The sequence below is a fragment of the Heptranchias perlo genome, chromosome 27 (assembly GCF_035084215.1).
Source record: "Heptranchias perlo isolate sHepPer1 chromosome 27, sHepPer1.hap1, whole genome shotgun sequence".
In the NCBI taxonomy this organism is placed as follows: Eukaryota; Metazoa; Chordata; class Chondrichthyes; order Hexanchiformes; family Hexanchidae; genus Heptranchias; species Heptranchias perlo.
This window is the reverse complement of record NC_090351.1, coordinates 17,744,174-17,766,830: the sequence shown is the minus strand read 5'-3', so window position 1 is coordinate 17,766,830 and position 22,657 is coordinate 17,744,174. Positions and strand designations below refer to the sequence as shown.

The following is a 22,657-nucleotide window of genomic DNA, read 5'->3' as shown; positions in this document are numbered from 1 at the left end:
CTGTACATCATACTACAACGTAGAAAAGCCCATTACCTACACAATAATCTGTGCATCATACTACAACATATGTAGAAAGGCCCATTACCCACACACTAATCTGTACATCATACTACAACGTAGAAAAGCCCATTACCCATACAATAATCTGTGCATCATACTACAACGTAGAAAGGCCCATTACTCACACACTAATCTGTACGTCATACTATAACGTAGAAAGGCCCATTACCCACACACTAATCTGTACGTCATACTACAACGTAGAAAGGCCCATTACCCACACACTAATCTATGTATCATACTACAGTGTAGAAAGGCCCATTACCCACACACTAATCTGTATGTCATACTACAACGTCGAGAGGCCCATTACCCACGCACTAATCTGTGTATCATACTACAACGTAGAAAGACCCATTACCCACACAATAATCTGTACATCATACTACAACATAGAAAGGCCCATTACCCATCCACTAATCTGTGCATCATACTACAACATAGAAAAGCCTACCATCCACACACTAATCTGCATGTCATACAACAATGTACTTAGAAAAATTATGCAGGGCTCCCGATTGCTACAGAAACCCCTGCTAAATTGTGTTGTGTATGTTGAGGGAGGAGAGGATTGTGTTGATCTGTGATTCCCCATCCCTAACCCAAGTTTCAAATAGCCTGCCAGTATTTACTATAAAGCTCAGACACTGGGGTGAAGTACCAAGTAGTAATTGATGCCCATGGAACAGTATCGTAGCAAGGAGCTAGTGCTTTCAGGAGAGGGCGAAGCAAGAGGAGAAAACTAGGGGGGAGGGGGGGAATAAGAAATTCCTCAGCTTTAACCAAAAGGATCTGTTCATTATTTCATCAATTATTTTCATCCAGTAAGTTTCAGAAATACATGCTTAACCTTCTTGACTGCTGACATTTTTGTTCTTGAAAAAATAATTTATTCACGAAAAAAAAGATAAAGGCACAGCTGTAGAAATGAAAGGTTTTGTTCTACCCATTTTAATGCAATCTCCATTCAACATGAATCGAGCACAAACTACTTGATGCACTACAAAGTCATTCTCAGCCAGGTTATATAAAGGATATGGAAATTGCGCTGCTTTCAACTATATCACTAAAATAAGCAATAGTCGTGTTCTACATCTCTGCCCATCTCAGTATAAAATGAATAAGTATCTTCAATTAACTCAATTTTTTTAGACAATATAGCTGTGCTGGTTCTTGGAGCAACATAGAGCAAGCTACAGTGAGATCTATTATGCCAATAAATAGTTTTAATTTTTAATTACCTGGGCTGATATAATTACTAACTAAATCCAATGTGAAATGATTATATTTTTGAAGAGCAAAGTTAGACTTTATAAAACTAAGGCAATATAAATCTAACCATGCAGTATTGAAAAGCTGCCTGAAAAGTTCAGTTCACTACAATGGCTTTAAACAATGTCAGTACTCAAATAACCAACACCTATTGGATCTGCCTCAACAAAATGCTGGAATCCTGAATAGGCTAAAAGTTTCCCCCTGGGCTTTAGCTAAAGGATTTGCAGGAAGCAGTAGTAAGATATGTAAAATCATTGCATAACATTTTATTATTTGGCTAGCAGAACTTTTCAAGTATTAGTCTGGTCAATTAGTGAAAGTGAGCATATCAAGTTTATATTAACTCTAAGGATCATAATCGACGTTTGTTTCAACATCTATATTTAGTGATTAGCATACAAGAAGAGCTTTCTTGTTGCCTTGTACAATTTTTAGATCATATTTTATAATACCAATTATAAATTTTATTTTAAAATAACAGATTTATAATTGCATATGCATAGATATCTTCAAAGTTGTAATTGGAATTCTATTGGCTAAACTGTAAACTTATTAAAAATGTTATTGTGGACAGTGCTTTTCACCACAACGAATTTTTTTTTTTGTAAATTATAGACTAATTTAAGGGAGCCTTTGCATCCAAACTAGCCAGGACATCGTGGAGACAGCAGGTAGTCTCAGTCCATGCCTGCCTCCTTCTGAGGTATATTCAGTGTGCACAGCATGGTACAGTCTGGGCTAGCTTCCATTCCGGTACATACTGTGAGCTGTCAAGGCCAAGCTGCGAGAGAGAACATGGACCCTTCGTCAACTTTCTCCTCATCATTCAAATCAATGAAACAAAGCCGCCTTCAGGAAAGGTAAGAATGGAATTACCCAGCAGCCAAAAGAATCACATTGGAACAACACTGTTAGTAGAGAACAATTTCAGTCAACATAATGGAATTAAAACACAATTTTTTTTAACATTAAAGAAGATGAAAATATCTATGGAAAATTATATGGCAGGACCTTCTTATAACAGAAAAACGGTGATCATGATCTTATAACAGACTCTGTGCAATAACTTCTCATTAATAACTCCTGCTACCAGCTGAAGCTCCAAAACAACTTAGATATTCAAATCTTAATATGAGCCCCTGACAACAATTCTGATGCCCCTCTGATGGCTCAGTGAATTTGTCCAGTGAATAGCTGAACCGTGCGGACCATGTTGATCCCCATTTTGTGCTCAATGAGATGATGTCACCCACAGCAAAAGTAGGGGCCCTACAAATTGGCTCCTGTGTCACAGAGGAGGAAAATCAGCCAGATTTCTGCTCCCGATTGCTGTTGGAAGCATACATGTGTGGACATCAGGCAAGATAGGATCCGGCTTGAATGTGATTCCCTCCATGGTAAAATAGCCTGCTGACTCTTGCGCTGCTAACTTTTTCCCCTCAGTGGTGCAGCACTGAGTTGATATCAACATCCCTCTGTACTGAGGGGTCGTAGGGAAAGGAAAACAAAATGAGGCAGGTCGTCCCCAGACCCCAGAAGTCCCCAGGAGATCCATTAGACTTCTCCATTTGTTGACTTACTAGCATGTTACTTCTATTGCAAATCAGTAATATTGTTTCCTGCAATGACAACAAAGCTTTCCTAGTCAGTGGTTATCACTTTCTTTCCAAATGTAGGATGGGGATACCTGGAAGTGTGTCACTATTTGCACGAGGTCCCTCATACAGAAAAGTTTGATGATCACCACAATATCCCTTGTCGTGGTCAGCTCAGTGTAGCATCAGTGTAGGAACTTGTGAGCTGGACCTTCACCGAGGAGATTGGAAAGCCATCACAATGAGCTGAGATGCATTCGGGGGACAGGGATCGATAGATGGGTGTAAAAGAGTGAGGAAATTCAGGCGTAACATAATTATGTGTGTAACACACTTGCGCCCAAGGTTCCTCAATCTTTTAGCCAGGTATTTGCTTTACGCCCCGATTACACACAGGAAATTCTACCCCGATTCTTTTTGGTTGTACTCTTCTTCTTCTTCCAACCCCTGCTCCTCACAATTTTTTTAGCTTCAGGGGACGCTGCTCAATTTTTCCTAGTTGTTGACCTGTCCCTTTAAGGAGCTGCAGCAAATAATTTTCCTCTGACTCTGAAGCAGCTTTCCACAGAGGAGCACTATTTGCACTGAGAGCCTGCCCCGAATATATAATTAACCCGCCACAGAGAAAGAAATGGGATGGGGGGGGGTTCACAGAGAACATGTAGGCCTGGATTTTCCAGTGTCCAGAAGTCCTGCCCCATCCACTTACAGCGGAAATCCGACAATAAAGGAAAATCCAGGCCATAAAGTCTGTACAGTTATTTTATCACAGTTATTTAATGACCCACTGCTCATTAATTTTGAATCTTCCTTTTAGTATGACAACAAACTTTTGATTGCTTATGGTGTTCACACAAAGGGGGTAATATTTAACCTAACCTGCCTGGCAGGAAACTGATGGGATTGGGTTAAACTCTGTTAAAATCAGGTGGAGTGTGAAACCAGTGCTCGACCCGATCCTGTCAATTTCCCACCAAACTGGTTAGATTAAAATTACCCCCAAAATACTTATTGACACACTTTCAATTGGTTTTAAATTTAAACCTTTGGTGCTCATTCTATGAACTGGCCCATGGTAAGAAAATCTTCTGTGCTTCTATTTATCTCATTACATCTCAGGGAGAATTAACAATATTACAGGGCAACATGATCTTAGTCATTGAATGTTATATTTGACAAGTTTAGTCATAGGCATTACTGAAACAGTACTTTAAAGCAGTGAAAAAAGGTTTTACCCTGTATCCTTGGTCCTTTCCTCTTCATCATTCTATGCTGCTGCTCAGCAACATCATCCAGAAACATGATGCCAGCTTCCACACGTATGCTGATGACGTGCAGCTTTATCTGTCAACCTCCTACATTGATCCCAAGGCTGTTGCTACTGTCTACAATTGCTTGGTTGAGACTAAGGCATGGATGAGTCATACTTTCCTACAGCTTAAAGTCAGCAAAACCAAAGCCTTTTCTTTGACATCACTGGCACCTACATTCCTTTGGCCTCAACTCCATCAATCTCCCCCGTTACTATCGCCTCAGGCGATATATGGAGACGTGGAACATTGATGTAATGCTAGATCCTCTGCAGACTTTCCTTCCCACACATCAGTTCAGTTATTAAGACTGCTTTTTTTCCACCTTCCCAATTTCAATGCCTTCACCCCTACCTCTCTCCCCAGACCGGACTGTAATCGAAAGACTTATGGCCTAGAAGTTCAGTTCCTCAAATGCTCTACGAGCCAGTGTCCGTCCTCATTCGGAAAGCTGCAGCCCCTGTTCTGATCCACACAAAATCTCACACTCCAATCACCTCTGTCCTTGCTAAGCTCCACTGGCTCCTCACTCCTAGCAAACTGACTTTAAGAACCTTGTCCTTACTTCTAAATCCCTCAAAGCTTCACCCTGCCTTACCTCAGCATCTCTTCCACTGTACCTTCTGCTACACACACTGTGGCCTACACCTAATTTTTTACACCACTAACAGAAGCAGCCATTAAGATCCTGTCTTCTAGAACACTGTTTCCAAACCCTTCCACCTTACCACCTCCTTCTCTGCTTTCAGATCTCCGAATATCCCTCAATTTTGACCATACTTTTGGCTTAATAGTTTCCTATTTTTCCCTTTTTCATTTTGTTCAGCACCCGCTCTTTTCCTTTGATTTGTAAAGCACTTTTAGTCTTTTCTATACTCGAGAAGCACTACAGATATATATATTGTAAAGTCATTATCTGTATAAGGAATTCCCTGTGGTTTGATACAAAAATAATTATCTCGTGTTCTTATGAAACAGCAGCTAATTTCTCTTATAGAGAGGGTGCAGAAAAGATTTACCAGAATGGTTCTAGGGATGAGGGACTTCAGTTACGTGGATAGACTGGAGAAGCTGGGGTTGTTCTCCATAGAGCAGAGAAGATTGAGAGGAGATTTGATAGAAATGTTCAAAATCATGAAGGGTTTAGATAAAGTAAATAAAGAGAAACTTTTCCCACTGGCAGAAGGGTCGAGAACCAGAGGACACAGATTTAAGGTGATTGGCAAAAGAACCAAAGGCGACATGAGGAACAACTATTTTATGCAACAAGTAGTTATGATCTAGAATGCACTGCCTGAAAGAGTGGTGGAAGCAGATTCAATCGTGGCTTTCAAAAAGGAATTGGATAAATACTTGAAGAGAAAAAATTTGCAGGGCTACAGGGAAAGAGTGGAGGAATGGAACTAACTGGATTGCTCCAGTCACCAAGTATAGAATCAGAGACTCCTATAGCACAGAAGGAGGCCATTCAGCCCATCGTGCTTGTGACGGCTCTTTGAAAGAGCTATACAATTAGTTCCACTACCCTGCTCTTTTCCCACAGCCCTGCAATTTTTTCCTTTTCAAGTATATATCCAATTTCCTTTTGAAAGTTACTATTGAATCTGCTTCCACCTTCTTTTCAATTGTAAACAATTTTACAACACCAAGTTATAGTCCAGCAATTTTATTTTAAATTCACAAGCTTTCGGAGGCTACCTCCTTCCTCAGGTGAACGATAACTTGGTGTTGTAAAATTGTTTACAATTGTCAACCCCAGTCCATCACCGGCATCTCCACATCACACCTTCTTTTCAGGCAGTGCATTCCAGATCATAACAACTCACTGCATATAAAATCATTTCTCCTCATCTCGCCTCTGGTTTTTTTTCCAATCTTAAATCTGTGTCCTCTGGTTATCGACCCTCCTGCCAGTGGGAACAGTTTCTCATTATTTACTCTGTCAAAACCCTTCATAATTTTGAGCACCTCTATTAAATCTCCCCTTCATCTTCTCTGCTCTAAGGAGAACAACCCCAGCTTCTCTAGTCTCTCCACATAACTGAAGTCCCTCATCCCTGTTTGAATCTTGATAGTGAGTGTCGTCGACAAGTGATTTGACGAAGCAGAATATCACAGCTGAGCCTGATTCTGTGCACACGCACCTACTTCCAACAGAGGAGTTGGCGTGGGAACCCTGTTTCAAAACCCCCTCCTGAATCCATAGTCCTGATTCTAATTGAATTGCCCAATCACCACTCCAGCTAAGATCACCGAGGTCAGCACAGACCATGGATTAAATCTGGGGCCTTTCTGCTCTGTTTGACTCTGCTGCTAATTATCTTAACAAGTTGAGCCTTTTCTTCTTTTTCTGAATGTGAAACCGAGATGAAAGGTCAAGGACAGCACTGAGTTTCAAAACAGTAGTTCTCACTTCTGAACTATTATTTTATTTGATGTTGAATCTGGTTGCTGGCAGGATACGTGAACAGTAAAGGATAGATCACAGATTTAAATGAAGTGAGATAGCTTCAATTACTAGGGTGTCTTAAGATGTGCTACAAAAAAACTAACATCTGACTGTTACTTTTCCTTTCCAATTTGTGTTTCAGTTCGACCGATAGTTAGCAATGATTAAGATTATATCTATGCCTCTTTTGGGTAATCCCCTGCTAAATAATGTAATAGGCACTTAAAATAGGATGTATTCATTTTAGAAGTATGGGTTTTCAAAAGCTGTAAAATAACAATATAGCATTTCATCAAACACAATTATTAACCAGTAAAAGAGCAATAGATGTCAGATCACCACTTTAGGGAAATTACCATGATGTGTAATTCAAAAAGGATGGCTAAATTTTCTATTACAAAATAATCTTTTGAAATATATACTTGGAGTGCCATTATGCAGTGGATTCAACATAAACTATATTGGTTGATGTGTTTTACTGTAAGCACTAATCAATAGCAACACCCTGAGACTCTAGTTCTATTGGGACTATAGAAAGGTCATCTGCAGAATGGAACTGGCCAGGACTGAATGCTGGTTGATATTCTGAGAGGTTTATTTGCAGTTGGGATTAGCGAAAAGTCTCTCGTTTTGAAGGTATTAGCTGTGATAATTCATCTCCAGAAGATGAGTGAAAGGTGATAGCAGTTCAAGTTGTATATAGGCCATTGGCTCCATAAGCCAAAAGGCCTGTCCCCATTCTTTACTTGCATATTTTGTGAATTAGCAACAGATTTCATTTGAAAAATAATTAGAATTATTGAAAGAAAAATTAAAATGCTTTTCATACAATAAAATTGCAATCTTAAAGCAGGAAATGTCTGAGATCTCTGAAAAATCTCACAAGAATGTATTTGACTTTAATTTTTGTAGCTGCTTTGGTTATCATTGATCATTCTGGAGATTGAAGTGGTTTTTCTTTCAGTGAAGGGTGATATGAAGTTGTGTGGATCGATATCAGTGCTAGCTAGAACATCCCAGCAACAGCTTAGCCTAACTTCAGATCACGTTCAGATGGCAAGTCCATTATTGTGTGTTAGCTCCCAACACATTGCACAGTGCCATTTACAGGAAGAATAGAGTTGAGCCAGGGAACTAATTTACCTTGGACAGATAATGATGCCCAAAAATATTTGGAACATAACAGAGCGATACTATAAATCATAATTTAAGCAAGGGGTGACAAAACAGATAATAAGAGCTTCAAAAAGGGAGTATGAAATGAAACTTGCAAGGGATATCAAAATCAACGCAAAAAAGTTTTACAATTATATTAGGAAAAAGAAAGTGGTCAAGAGCAATGTGAGCCCCTTAAAAACTTAAAATGGTGATATTGTAAATGAAAATAAGGAAATGGCAGATATGTTAAATAATTACTTTGCGTCAGTATTTACAGTAGAGGAAGAGAATAGCGTGCCGGACACCCCAAGGAAACTAATTTTGAATCAGGGACGGGGACTCGCCATAATTAACGTAAGCAAATTAACAGTAATGAAGAAAATAATGGCAGTAAAGAGTGACAAATCCCCAGGACCAGGCAGTTTCCATCCCAGGATTTTAAAGAAAGTAGGTGAGAACATTGCAGATGCCCTAACTATAATCTTCAAAGGTCTCTCGATTCAGGAACCGTTCCTTTAGGTTGGAAAATTGCACATGTGACTCCATTATTTAAGAAAGGTGAGAGTGAAACCAGGAAATTATAGACCAATTAGCCTAACAGCTGTTGTTGGGAAATTACTAGAGTCTATAATTAAGGATCGAGTGACTGAATATCTTGAACATTTTCAGCTGATCGGAGAGAGCCAGCATGGATTTGTAAAGGGTAGATCATTCCTGAAGAACCTGATTGAATTTTTTGAAGAGATGGGTAAAATAGTTGGCAGGGGAACGCCTATGGATGTTGTTTATATGGATTTCCAGAAGGCGTTCAATAAAGTCCCTTATAAGAGATTGTTAGCTAAAGTTGAAGCTCATGGAATTGAGGGCAAATTATTGACCTGGTTAGGAAATTGGCTGAACGGCAGGAAACAGAGAATAGGGATAATGGGCAGGGACTCAAATTGGCAAGGTGTGACTAGTGGGGGGTGATTTTAGGAGGCAATTGCAGGTGCATTGGGAGTGGGGGGGGGGCTCCAAAAATCGTGGGAATTCATTCGGGTTCGGAAGCTGGCTCCAACCCGCCGACTTCCAACTTTCCCAGGGACCCACCTGTGTGCGCACAGGCGACCCGAAAACGGAAGTCCCGCCGGCAATTGAAGCCGGTGGGATGACAGTTAAAGAGCCAAATGTAGCTCATTGAGGTACTTAAGGCACTTTACCTGTGACAGATGAAGGGATTAGAAAGATTTTTAACTTACCTGGGCGGCTTGCCCACCACTTCTGATTCACACCTAGTGAAACCAGACATGAAGGGCTGGATCAGGCAAGAAAAAACTAAATAAATTAAATAAAAACCATGCAAGGAAGTGAAAACACTAAATGAAACTACCTTTGAAACCTGCTCTGATGTCCGATGTCTTCCACTCCGCTGTCCCCCTCTTCACACTCCCGATGTCGCCCCCAATGTTCCGCTCTTCACCCTCTCGATGTCACCCCCCGATCTTCCCCTCTCACCCCCAGTCTTCCAGTCCAGTGCCGGATCTTCCATTCTCCCCCTCCCCTCCCGGTCTTCCGTTCCAGTCCAGATGACGTCTCGCTCTCTCTTTTTCTCGCCTCCCACCCCCCCCCACCCACCACCGCCTTGTGTTGCAGCTCCTGACGGCAGCCAGCCTGTCAATCAGGCTAGTTGCTGGGCGCGAAACCCGGAGAGGACGTTAACCACTATCAACCAAGGTGCGGCCAGGTCAGAAACGGTAAGTTTGGTTCATGCGGGTTTGCCACGTGCACCTTCACCCCCCCCCCCCCCCCGCTGCCAAACCGCCACCATTGCAAAATTGAGCCTGTTGTGTTCCACAGGGATCTGTGTTGGGGCCTCAACTATTCATTGTATTTATTCACGACTTAGATGGCAGGATAGAGAGACACATAGCCAAGTTTGCCGATCTCACAAAGATAGGCAGCATTTTTTTTATTCGTTCATGGGATGTGGGCGTAACTGGCAAGGCCAGCTTTTATTGCCCATCCCTAATTGCCCTTGAGATGGTGGTGGTGAGCCGCCTTCTTGAACCGCTGCAGTTCGTGTGGTGAAGGTTCTCCCACAGTGATGTTAGGTAGAGAGTTCCAGGATTTTGACCCAGCAACGATGAAGGAACGGCGATATATTTCCAAGTCGGGATGGTGTGAGACTTGGAGAGGAACGTGCATATGGTGTTGTTCCCATGTGCCTGCTGCTCTTGTCCTTCTAGGCGGTAGAAGTCACGGGTTTGGGAGGTGCTGTCAAAGAAGCCTTGGTGAGTTGCTGCAGTGCATCCTGTGGATGGTACACACTGCAGCCACGTTGCGCCGATGGTGAAGGGAGTGAATGTTTAGGGCGGTGGATGGGGTGCCAATTAAGCGGGCTGCTTTGTCCTGAATGGTGTCGAGCTTCTTGAGTGTTGTTGGAGCTGCACTCATCCGAGCTAGTGGAGATTATTCCATCACACTCCTGACTTGTGCCTTGTAGATGGTGGAAAGGCTTTGGGGAGTCAGGATGTGAGTCACTCACCGCAGAATACCCAGCCTCTGACCTGCTCTTGTAGCCATAGTATTTAGCATTGTAAGCAGTATAAATGGAAGCATAAAATTACAGAAAGTTATTAATAGATTAAGTGAATGGGTAAAACTGTGGCAAATGGATTTCAATGTAGGCAAGTGTGAGGTTATCCATTTTGGCCTAAAAAGGATCCAGAGGGATCTGGGTGTCCTCGTAAGTGAAACACAAAAAGTCAACTTACAGGTGCAGCAAGTAATCCGGAAGGCAAATGGAATATTGGCCTTTACTTCTGGCGGGATGGAGTATAAAAGCAGGGAAGTCATGCTACAACTGCACAGGCTACTGGTGAGACCACACCTGAAGTATTGCGTACAGTTCTGGTGCCCTTATTTAAGGAAGGATATACTTGCATTGGAGGCAGTTCAAAGAAGGTTCACTAGGTTGATTCTGGGTATGAAAGGGTTGTCTTATGAGGAAAGATTGAACAGGTTGGGTCTATACTCATTGGAGTTTAGAAGAATGAGAGAAGATCTTATTTAAACATATAAGGTTCTGAGGGGACTCGATAGGGTAGATGCTGAGAGGATGTTACCCCTCATGGGGGAATCTAAAGCCAGGGGGCATAGTCTCAGAATAAGGGGTCGCCCGTTTAAGATGGAAATGAGGAGGAATTTCTTCTCCCAGAGGGTCATGAATCTTTGGAATTCTTTACCGCAAAAAGCTGTGGAGGCTGAGTCATTGAATACATTCAAGGCTGAGTTAGACAAATTTTTGATCAGCAAGGGAGTTAAAGGATATGGGGAAAAGGCGGGAAAGTGGAGTTGAGGTAAAAATCAGATCAGCCATGATCTCATTAAATGGCGGAGCAGGCACGAAGGGCCAAATGGCCTACTCTTGCTCCTATCTCTTATGGTTTTATGGTCTATCAGAGTACTTTCTAAATGGTGAAAAGCTCTAAACAGTGGAGGTCCAAAAGACTTAGGGCTCCATGTACATAGATCATTAAAATATCATGGACAGGCACAGAAAATAATCAAAAAGACTAATGGAATGCTGCCCTTTATATCTAAAGGACTAGAATACAAGGGGATGGAAGTTATGCTGCAGCTGTGCAAATCTCTGGTTAGACCACACCTGGACTACTGTGTTTCTTGGCCTTGGAGGAAGTGCAGCATAGATTTACTAAAATGATACGTGGATTCCAAGGGTTAAATTACAAGGAGAGATTACACAAACTAGGGTTGTATTCCCTGAAATTTGGAAGATTAAGGGGCGACTTGATTGAAGTTTTCAAGTTATTAAGGGGTACATAGAGAGAATTTTTTTCTGCTGGTTGGGGCGTCTAGGACTAGGGGACATAACTTAAAAATTAGATGTGGAGATGCCGGTGATGGACTGAGGTTGACAAATGTAAACAATCTTACAGCACCAGGTTATAGTCCAACAATTTTATTTGAAAATCACAAGCTTTCGGAGGCTTCCTCATTCGTCAGGTGAATGGTGAATGTCCATTCACCTGACGAAGGAGGAAGCCTCCGAAAGCTTGTGATTTTCAAATAAAATTGTTGGACTATAACCTGGTGTTGTAAGATTGTTTACATTAAAAATTAGAACCAGGACTTTCAGAAGTGAAGTTAGGAAACACTTCTACATGCAAAGGGTGGTAGAAGTTTGGAAGTCTCTTTGGCAAACAACAGTTAATGTGAGCTCAATTGTTAATTTTACATCTGAGATTGATAGACTTTTGGTAACCAAAGGTATTAAGGGATATGGGACTAAGGCGGGTATATGGAGTTAGGTCACAGATCAGCCATGATCCCATTGAATGACAGAACAGGCTCGAGGGACTAAATGACTTACTCCTGTTCCTATGTTCCTAATTACTAAAATCATTTGCAATTTAAGAGTCAATTTTGACACCAGCTAATAAGCAGATGGCAGTGGAATCTTTAGACATGGACTGCTAGGAGGGTAAAAGTTATACCCCAGCCCACTCCTCTCCCACATTGTCTTTTTCAATGGTACCTCTTGAAACCAAAGGATACATTTTAAGAATTTGTTCTCCAGGCATAGAGCTTCACCCACCAGGAATGCATATCAGGAATGTGAGCGCAGAGGTCGGTGGGCCTACAGCATTTCCATCCATTAAAATTATGGACAAAGCTCTGTGCCAGGTGTGCAGATTTGTAAAATTTGCTCTCGTGTGTTCTCCTCCAACCTGAACAAACATGAAGGGCAATTTAAGTGGCACACTCCTACATCAGTCCACACTCCTGTCCCTATTTCCCATCCAGCCACTTGACTGTGAAGTAAGGCCATGGTATCCAATAGAAACCGTTGACTAGCCACAGGCATAGCTACGGTGACACTGCTTTAACGCATGCGCTAATTTTAGTAGAAAATGCCTTACATACAATACAGGTAAATGTACTTTACATGTATATTTACTTAACAATCATCTAACACCATTCAGTGTGAAACTTTGCAGCCTTCCTCTTTCACCAAAGTTTGGAAATCTGGCATGAATTTATCAGACACACCACATCTGAATGTAGCTTCTAGGATTTTGTCCAGCAGTTGCGAGTGTTACTTTGACTTTATCAGAGTGATTGCTGAGAATGTTGACTCACACAAGAAGGCCAGCCAGACCTGCCCCTGCTCTCCATGCAGAATGAGGTCAGATGCTGCTTGTCCTTTGTCACGATGTGTCCTGATGGAGCAGCTCATTATTGGTTGGGCTTGCTTTCTTCTGCTGCCTGGAGCAGTTATTCCGATTGGTCGAGCTAACGGTGATGGCAGCTCCTCTCGCCATACAATGTTGCTAGTGTTTCCATGTGACTAACGTCCAGCGTTTTTACCCATGTTGCACACCAGTTTAGCTGATAACTTGCAATTTCTATTCTCTCTTCTCTGTCCCTGAATAATCTAATATACTACAATACTGTTAACTATTGGAAATAGGCATATGTAGCAGCTCTTCTCAGCTAATCATGATGACCAGTCCAATCCAGGTTATTATACGATGTGCAATAAACTGATGACCATGCAAAATAACAATCTGCAAAATCTGTATGTTTCTTCAACATCAAGGGAAAAGGCAAATTTCAAATGGGATGTATACATTTGTGCATGTGCACTGGACTCCTATTGGATAATAAAATAATGTGTAAATAGACTTGTTTATGTTATTATTTATTGCGAAAGTGACCATGAAGCTCTCGGATTGTCAGGAAAATCTAATTGGTTCACTAATGTCCTTACCTGGTCTGGTCTACATGTGACTCCAGTCTCACACCAACGTGGTTAACTCTTAACGGCCACCTGAAGTAGCCTAGCAGGCCACTCAGTTGCTCAAGAAGAACATCCACCACCATCTTCTCAGGGCAACTAAGAATAGGCAATAAATGCCGGCCTTGTCGGTGATGCCCACATCCTGAGAATGAATTTTTAAAAAGGCTACATGCAATACCAGTGCAGGGGCTTCCTGTGAGTATTTTAGTACATCACACTGTGAAAATTGCAATGTTAAATTTTGAATGCATTCCCACTATAAATAGCTGCCGAGGACTCAGTTGTTATCGAGCTTGCATTCTTCTGGTTTATGCTTAAGCCACAGTTCTATAATGCATTTCAATAATAATGGTAATTCAAGGTATAATAAAACCACAACTAACTGCAGCTTTTTTTTTGATAAACCACCGCCCATGGATCACATAACTGACCTTAATTGCATACCTTCAACTTAAGATGTTTAGAATAGCCTTGGTGAGCTCTGAAAGTCTCAAGGCCTTTGAAAATATGTGTTGGCATTATTGTAGCTGATAGAGGTCTAAGAGTGATCTAAATCATACCACAATACAGAATATTAAAAACTTGAAAATTATAAAGCGTGCTTGGTGTACAAGGAAGTTGCTTTTTTATGATATATAAAGTTCTTTACATTATATAGAGAATGTCATATGTAAAATCAGTCCAATAATGAACCAAAGTTCAACTCGCAGTGCTTCAATTTAAGTTATTGATGATTCATGTATCTCAGTAGTAAACATCTCTAATATTCTAGCAACAAGTTCTGTAATTCTCTGCTTGTGTATTTCTTGTGATATCATTTTTTAATATAGCAACATCTCATTTACCCTACAGTCTTAAGGACGAGACTTGATGGGAAGGTGTGGATGTTAAAGATTTAGAAAATGAAAATATTACTGCATATATGTGTGTTTTAAAACAAAATCATCTGGGCCATTTTCTTTGATTCAACCACACACTGGTAACAAAAAGTTTTTTTCATATGAAGAAGACACTTCTCTGAATTCTATACATTAACAAGGCCTGACCTTCTGATGCACAGAGGTCTGATCAGTACAGCAGCAGAAACATACAATGCCGGCATTAAATAAAATAACCTTTATATTGCATATTGTGGTTCCGAAAAGCTTTAGGGCAGATTTCCCTCTTTTACACTAGGGTGGGAAGGATTACAGGCCTCTAATGCTCCTCTATCTGCTCTGCCCAGGCAATTATTTACACTTAAGCGCATTACTAGTGGATTAGATTTGAAGCTGTAATTAAATATTTCAAAGTGTAGTTATATTGCCACTCATGTCAATGCAACAGTGGCAGTATAACTTGGGAGTCAAGCTAGCAATCTCACTCCCAAGTGCACTCAGAGTTGTGAGATCACTGCTATTTATCCTCCTCTCTTTCTGACCTTCCCACCAGTGTACCTGCTAAACCTCACCAATCTCATTCCCGTCCCACTCACCCCACCCACCAGTGCCCCCAGACTCTGCCAATGAATCAGCAATCACCGCTCTTCTCTGCGTTTCACTCCAGAATGTCCATTTACTCGCAAACAAGAGTCCTGCCAAGCACAACTGTATTGTGAATGATTATATTGACATCCTGGCTTTGACTGAAACTTAGCTCACATCATGTCCTGTCCAAAACCTCTCCACTGGCTATACTTTGCACCATCTGCCACCCCAAACTGCTGCAGTGCCAGCATGGCCTTTATCACCAAGTCATACCTTGGTTTCTCCCTCTATTCATCTGACATCTTCTCCTCCTTTGTGCACCTCACCCAATTCCACCCCTCTCGCTTCTCTTTTAAAATTCTTGTTCTCTAACACTTCTCAAGCCCCACCCTGAGTTTCTCCCCAAGATATTCTACCTTCTTTCCTCCCTCAGCCTCTGCACTGTGCAATTCCTTATCCTCAGTGATTCCAATCTCCATTTTAGCTTTCCTTGCCATATCTCCTCTTAATTCACGAACTTCCTGTCATTCCTAAGCCTCTCCCTGCATATTCATGGCCATCCCTCAACCTAATTCTCTCTCATGTTGTCTCTGCTTCTGTGACCTCAATCACTGACAAGGCCATCTCGGACCACTTCCTTGTAACTCTCACCATTCAGATTCTCCAACACTTTCCAATCCCATTTCCTTCTGTATCAACTCCTGAAAAAACTCTCCCCAAGTCACCTACGAAGCCACTTTCAAACACCCTGCTGCGTATCCTTTGTCCCCTTACTTGCCACAATGCCTCTGCAGCTGTTAATGTGCTCAACCACTCCATCACCTCTACCTTTGATGCCCTTGTCCCTAGCAAAGCCATCACTGTCTCCCATTACCGGGTATAGCCCCTACCTTCACTACCTCAAATCTAAGTGATGACCGTATCTAACACACAACTGACTTAGTCATCCATCGCTAGATCTAGCTGGATCACATCAAGCTCTATTGGGTCTCTATTGGGTCTACCAAAAAACACCTAATACTCTGGAATCATTCTCTTGAGCAAGGATAACCCTGCCTTCTTTTCTCCAATACCAATGATCTCCTTAAATCCCTTTCCCCTGTCCCCTCCACCATCACCTCTAGCAAGTCAAGGAGCTGATGGATTTCTTCATCAAGACAGAGACCATCCACTCAGCTGTTTCGTCTGCTTCCCCCTTCCTTTTGTCCACCAAGTGAAATCTCTGCAATCTCCATACTGTGGCCCTGAACCTCGCTCCTCTCTAGCTTTTCTTACATCTCCCCCCCCATGCTTGCTTTGAGCTCATCTTGAACCACCTCCTGCTTTCTTGACCCTATTCTCTCTAAACTGCTGACCACCCAACTTACCTTCCTGGCCCCCATGCTAGCTGACGTTGCAAATGGTTCCCTTTCCTCATGCATTGTCACGATCCCTTTCAAAATTCCAACATCAACTCCCTCCTTGATCCCTCAGTCCTTGCAAACTACAGTTTCATTTCCAAAATCCTTGAACATGTAATTACCTCCAACATCTGTGCCCATCGTTCCTGCAATTCCCTGTTTGAATCCCTTTAAACAGATTTTTGCCCCTCCCACAACACCAAAACAGCCCTAACCAAAGTCCTGAATGACATTCTGTGCGACTGAGAATGTGGTGCAATATCCTTCCTCATTCTCCTCGACCTCTTTGTAGACTTTGGCATGGGCAACCACATCATCCTCCTCCAACATCTTTCCTTCATTGTCAAATTTGGTGGGACTTCCCCCTTGATTGATTCCACTCTTACCTATCGGAACGTAGCCACAGCATCTTCAGTAATGGTTTCTCTTCCCACCCATGTACTGTCAACTTGCGAGTCCCCTATCCTTGGCCCCCCATTCATCTTCATCTATATGCTGTCCTCTGGTGATATCATCTGTAGATATGGGTTCAGCTTCCACATGTACACTAACAACATCCATCTCTTCCTCTTCACAAACTCTCTGGATCCCTCCACTACCTCTGTGCTGTCAGATTGTTTGTCCGACACCCAGTCTTGGATGTGTCACAATTTCCTTTAGCTATATCTCAGGCAGACTGAAGTCATTGCCTTAGCCCCCACCACAAACTCCATATCCTTACCAGAGATTCCACCTTCCTCCCTAGCCATTGTCTCAGGCTGAACCAGACTGTTCATAACCTAGATGTCCAATTTGACACCAAGCTGAGCTTCCATTCAAATATCCATCACTGCCTATTTCCACCTCTGTAACATTACTGTCCTCCAGCTTCACTTCACCTCCTGTGCCACTAAAACCCTTATTCATGTCTTTACTATCTCCAGATTCTATTCTTCCAGTGTTTTTCTGGCCAGCCTCTTATATCTCCACTCTGTGTAAATTTCAGCTCATCCAAAACTCTGCTGCCTATATACTATCTTGCACAAACTCGTAATGCCCATCACCCCAATCCTCACTCACCTAAATTGAATCCCAATCCCCCAAAGCTTCCATCTTCATAGAATCATAGAAAGGTTACAGCACGGAAGGAGGCCATTTGGCCTATCGAGTCCGTGTCGGTTCGTATGCAATGAGCAATCCAGCTAGTCACACACCCCCGCCCTATCCCCGTAGCCCTGCAAATTTTTTCCTTTCAAGTACATCTTTAAATCCCTCCTTGGCCTCAGTCCTCCATATATCTGTAACAGCCTCCACTACTATAATCCTCCCCACTGAACTCTCCATTCCTCTGACTGCAACCTCTTGTGCATCACCCCCTCCCTTCACTCTACTATTAGCACTATGTCTTCAGCCACTTAGGCCCCACACTCTTGAATTTCAGCCCTAAACCCCTCTGCCTCTGCACCTCCACCTCCTCCATAAAAACCCTTCATAAAACCCACCTCTTTGACCAAACTTTTGGTCACCCCTCCTTATACCTTTTTTGGCTCAGTGTCCATTTTTTCCTTATACCTTGGAATTGACATCATTACTTGAACTTTGCACTTGGCCAAAATAAGTCTACCCCAGTGAGAAGCCACATTTTAAAAGTGTCCAAGGGTCCACTGCATGTCCTGGGAACTTTAGAAACATACTTTTGACTGTTTTTAATATTACGAGAGGAACAGCACTGCTGCCAACTTGCTCATAACATTAAAAGTTAGTCACTTGTGGAGCAAAGCTCTGTGCATGTGTCTAACCATGCATGCACAGTGCTCTTTTGTTGATGAGCACGGTGAGGTGAGCCAGCATTGTAACTCAGGTACGACAACTATGCTTTGCAATCCAAGGCCAGAAGCTGTAGTATAATTAACAGCCAAATACCAATTGTAGTGGCAGCCAAACGTAAAGAAATCCTTAATTGGAATTGACAGTATTTTGATTGTTGAAATATATTTTGCATTCATAATTTCAATAAATTTGATAAACTTCAGATTTCTTTACATTTACACAAGAACCATATTCAGCTCAAAATATTGTTTTCTATTCCCCCCCTTGTAATATTCAGAGTCAGCATTTTACTGACTGTCATTCCTGTTATCTAATGAAAAACAGATTTATTCTTTCGCAACGCGTTGGAAGAATTTAGTCCTGACTGCGTTAAATACCTTTGTACTTAACCAATTCCCTCCAATCCTGGGTCTCCGTGGAATGTCAGCATGTTCCCAATTTATTTCTTCCATCATTCATTGTTTGAGTTTCCATAAAAACATACTTGAACATTAGGTTTGTGACGAACTGAAACTCAATATATTCTTCCTTACGTTGAAAAGTTACTTTCTCTTTTCAAGTTATTTCTTTTACTTGATTTTATACTTTTTCCCAAATATTCTTGATCTTAAAGCATACATTAATTCCATAGAAGCCAAACTTCTATAAATAATGGCATTTTAATCATCATTTGTTACAAAATGAATTGTTCCAGGCACTTAGAATCAAAGTGGTTAATAATACTTCCTTCATATTGACCTGTTCTAACAATCATGCACACTTTTTATCTAAGCTCCCACACTTAATTTAAAATCACTTATTTAGATCTCCCCCACCTCCCAACACACACAAAACTATTTTACTCACCTCTTTTACCAATCCAGAAGTAAGTCAACAGATTCTAGTTTTGTTTAGCCTCATTCCCAATAAACATGTGATATATTTATTTTTCTAGTTCCTGTAGCAGTTACATCCCTTCTGTGGGCTGCTGCCCAGACCTGACCAGATCCAAGCGTGGGCGGTACAGATGTCTCCAAAAAAATGTGTTTCTGCTGCTGGTGCTGTGAAAACTGGGCCTCTGGCTCGTGCAACACAGGCAAATACTGCTCCAGATGTGCGGTGATCTTTGACTTCTGCACATGAGCTATAGAATAGTTCTGTTGTTTTGTTTTGCCTTCTTAGTATTTATCTCACTTCCATCAGAAAATCCTTACACAATTCTAAGTATACCTTTTAGTCAACTTCAAGAAGATTTTCCACAAGCTCTGTACATACTTATCTCCATTATAGCGTCATAGAATGATACAGCACAGAAATAGGCCATTCGGCCCTGTGCTGGCTCTTTGAAAGAGCTATCCTATTAGTCCCACTCCCTTGCCCTTTCCCCATAGCCCTGCAAATTTTTCCCATTTAAATTTTTATCCAATTCCCTTTTGAAATTTAATATTGAATCTGCTTCCATCATCCTTTCAGTCAGCGCATTCCAGATCATAACAATTTGCTGCGTAAAAAAAATTCTCCTCATCTTGCCTTTTGTTCTTTTGCCAATTACCTTAAATCTGTGTCTTCTGGTTACTGACACTTCTGCCACTGGAAACAGTTTCTCCTTATTTACTCTATCGAGTAAAGTAAATAAATAATTTTAATTTAGGAAAATAAAGATAAATTGCACTGCAGTACAAGTGTGAAGAAATGTAAATAAGGAGTAGGTTAGAAGGTTGTTTCTTTACACAATGGGTTGTTAGAATAAGGAATGAATTACCACAAAGTGCCCATTGAAGCCAGGTCATTCATGAGGGAATTAAATGAATACTTAAAGAAACATATTAAAGGAAATGGGGAAAGAACATGGAAATGGGTTTAGAGTAGATAGCTGTGATATGGAGGCACAGCACGGTGAACTAAGTGACCTCTTTCTGAGCTGAAATTTCTAAGATGATGATAAAAGCAGATTTAGTATAAAAAGACTCAGAAGTCAGTTTCAGATTGGTAGAGACTGTTTTATACTAAATCTGCTTTTAGCACGTCACTCCATGAAGTGAGAGACTGATCCCCTCACCTTGGTGAAAGATTTTCTCTAGCTGCTATGTGTTAGAGACATTGTAAAGCATGGGAAGACTTCCTGTGTTGCTTATTTCTTATGAGTCATAAATACATTCAAACAGACTCATGTTTATGATTCCAATGGAATCAATGGCCAGAGGAAATCCTCTCTTCTGGAGTTCAACTAGGCCTATAATGGAGGAAGTAAGTTGAGGTAAAGATCTTGTCACAGCACAGGGAGGAAGGTAACACTGCAGAAGCTGAACATCTTCATTGTCTGAGGGTCCTGAATTAAGGAAGTTGTTTCTTTCATTCTGTGGGGCAGATTTTACATTTCTTTCCTGGTCAGTGAAAAGTTGCTCTACTGACTGTATGGGCAGGCTGGGTCGTTCAGCCCATCAGCAGCCAGAAAACATGGCTACCAGCACCTCGTGCAGCAGGGATTATTGTCCCCTCAGTAGCATTACCGTCTTCAGAGATTCCTGTAAAAATCATCAGGCATATATATGGTAAACACCTCCCTGCATGTGTGACTAATGGACCGGATTTACAGCATGTTTGTTTAAATAAAATAGTTTAGGACAGTCTGACATACTCAGATAGGAAATTTATACTGACTAGAATTAACTACCAAGTGAATAACAAGCTGTTAACCTTCCTTGCTTAAGTAAAAGATGCACAGTTTAGCAGCTGCAAATATGAGAATGCAGTTTATATATCTGCTAAGTGTCCATTATTTATAAAGACCTGAAAAATTATATTTCTGAGCTTCATTCTATATATTAGCAGAACAGGCTCTATAGATATTAATGGATAACACTCCGCTCATTTAATAGAACACAATCAAATGTTATTACTACAATCTCATAGTAACTAAGGTTATATTTTATTGCAATTGTTCTTTGGTTACAATAGATTGACAAGCATTACATTCATAGCATTAGGTGTACATAACACATTGTGAGTGTGAGTAAGCTTTGACTGAGTGTAGGTAACTCTGAATATTGATTCCGGGGAGTGTCACTGTGCGCTGATGGGTTTGGTTTTGCGACTAAAGGCTTGGGGATCTCCCAATTCTGTTGGGTTACAATTTGCTCCAGGCATTTAAAGAAAAAAGTTATGTGTTGAGTGTTTTTTGAAGTGCCAACCAGCCTTTGCAGTTGTCCAGAAATGGGAATTATATTTCAAAGAATTTTTCCTGGTTCAGCCACAGGGAGATTTAGGCAGGTACCTGGGCCACTCGTGTAAAGGCTCTGGGCAAAATAGTGGCAGACAGGGAGCCGAAACGTGGCGGTAAGTACAACAGTCCAACTTTAAGGCTACTACTGCCACCGGGTGGATAGAGTTAAAATTGGCCCAGGTTTGATTGTGTGTTTGGCAAGTATAATTATATAAATGTTATCAAGAGTTCAGCTTATGGTGGGTGTGGTCTTTTGCTAACTACAATGGAGATACTGGGGCCAATAATGTGATCAGTGCTGCCTGAAGTTTCTGAGCCCTGTATTATACAGGACTGAGGCCCATTAGTGCCAATGTGCTCAGTGACCTTTAACAAGCAATTATTACATTGTCAGTGGAGACATGTGCAGCAAATGTGCACAAAGCTCATGGAGGCACCATATGCAATGTTAATGAGACTTGCTACCCATAGAGGAGTTGAAGCACCTGAGAAGTAGGCTCAGCAGCCATTGCAAATGGATGGTACAAGAGAGAATGGCTGGGTAATTTGGATTTATTTTCCTGGCCCTCATCTTCCACCAGGGTAGCCCAGCTTATCTACTTCTGAAGACTTTGACCTCAATAGGTGAATGTGTTGCTGGCACCATTGTCCTTCCCTACCCCCTCCAAAAGGAACAGTATATTCAATGTTTTAGCAGCCTTTTCTGAGCTGTTGGCATTGGAAATCTGCCTTCACAACCTCAGTGCTGTTCCAGTCACCATAAGCAACTCACTGGGAACATCACTAATATATTTAAATTTGCTGACCTGCATGTGAGGTCAGCTCATTTGGTGCAGGCACACACAGAGTCGTAAAGAGCAGCAGTCCCAGCAGCATTGCACCAGTACCACATTAATGACCAACTACCTCCATTGTAACAGGCAAATAAAAAATACAAAAGTGTTTGTGATAAAAGGATCTACTGTGAATAAATGGCTGCACATTTAACAGATCAGAAAGTGTATCTTAAACAGCTCAGGTAATCACCATTTAAATTTCTTCCATTAGAATCACTTAGATACTACATGTTCTAGGTGTAAAATGCCAGTATTCATCACACAACTGCTAAAAGAATTACATTCAGTTTA

General features: G+C 41.3%; 1 protein-coding gene and 1 long non-coding RNA gene across 2 annotated transcripts in view; one reads left to right on the top strand and one right to left on the bottom strand.

The window, feature by feature from the left end:
* The window catches only part of LOC137344443 (uncharacterized), a 92,373-nt gene extending 73,140 nt beyond the window's left edge, over positions 1-19,233 (bottom strand). Inside the window, exon 1 of the long non-coding RNA XR_010968358.1 lies at positions 19,175-19,233. This is a non-coding gene — a long non-coding RNA (uncharacterized lncRNA). The remainder of the gene's footprint in view (positions 1-19,174) is intronic.
* The window catches only part of LOC137344442 (receptor-type tyrosine-protein phosphatase R-like), an 86,251-nt gene that overhangs the window by 6,409 nt on the left and 57,185 nt on the right, over positions 1-22,657 (top strand). Inside the window, exon 3 of the mRNA XM_068007412.1 lies at positions 1,954-2,198. Coding sequence (XP_067863513.1) covers positions 2,062-2,198 — 137 coding nt within the window. The 5' untranslated portion in view covers positions 1,954-2,061. The remainder of the gene's footprint in view (positions 1-1,953; positions 2,199-22,657) is intronic.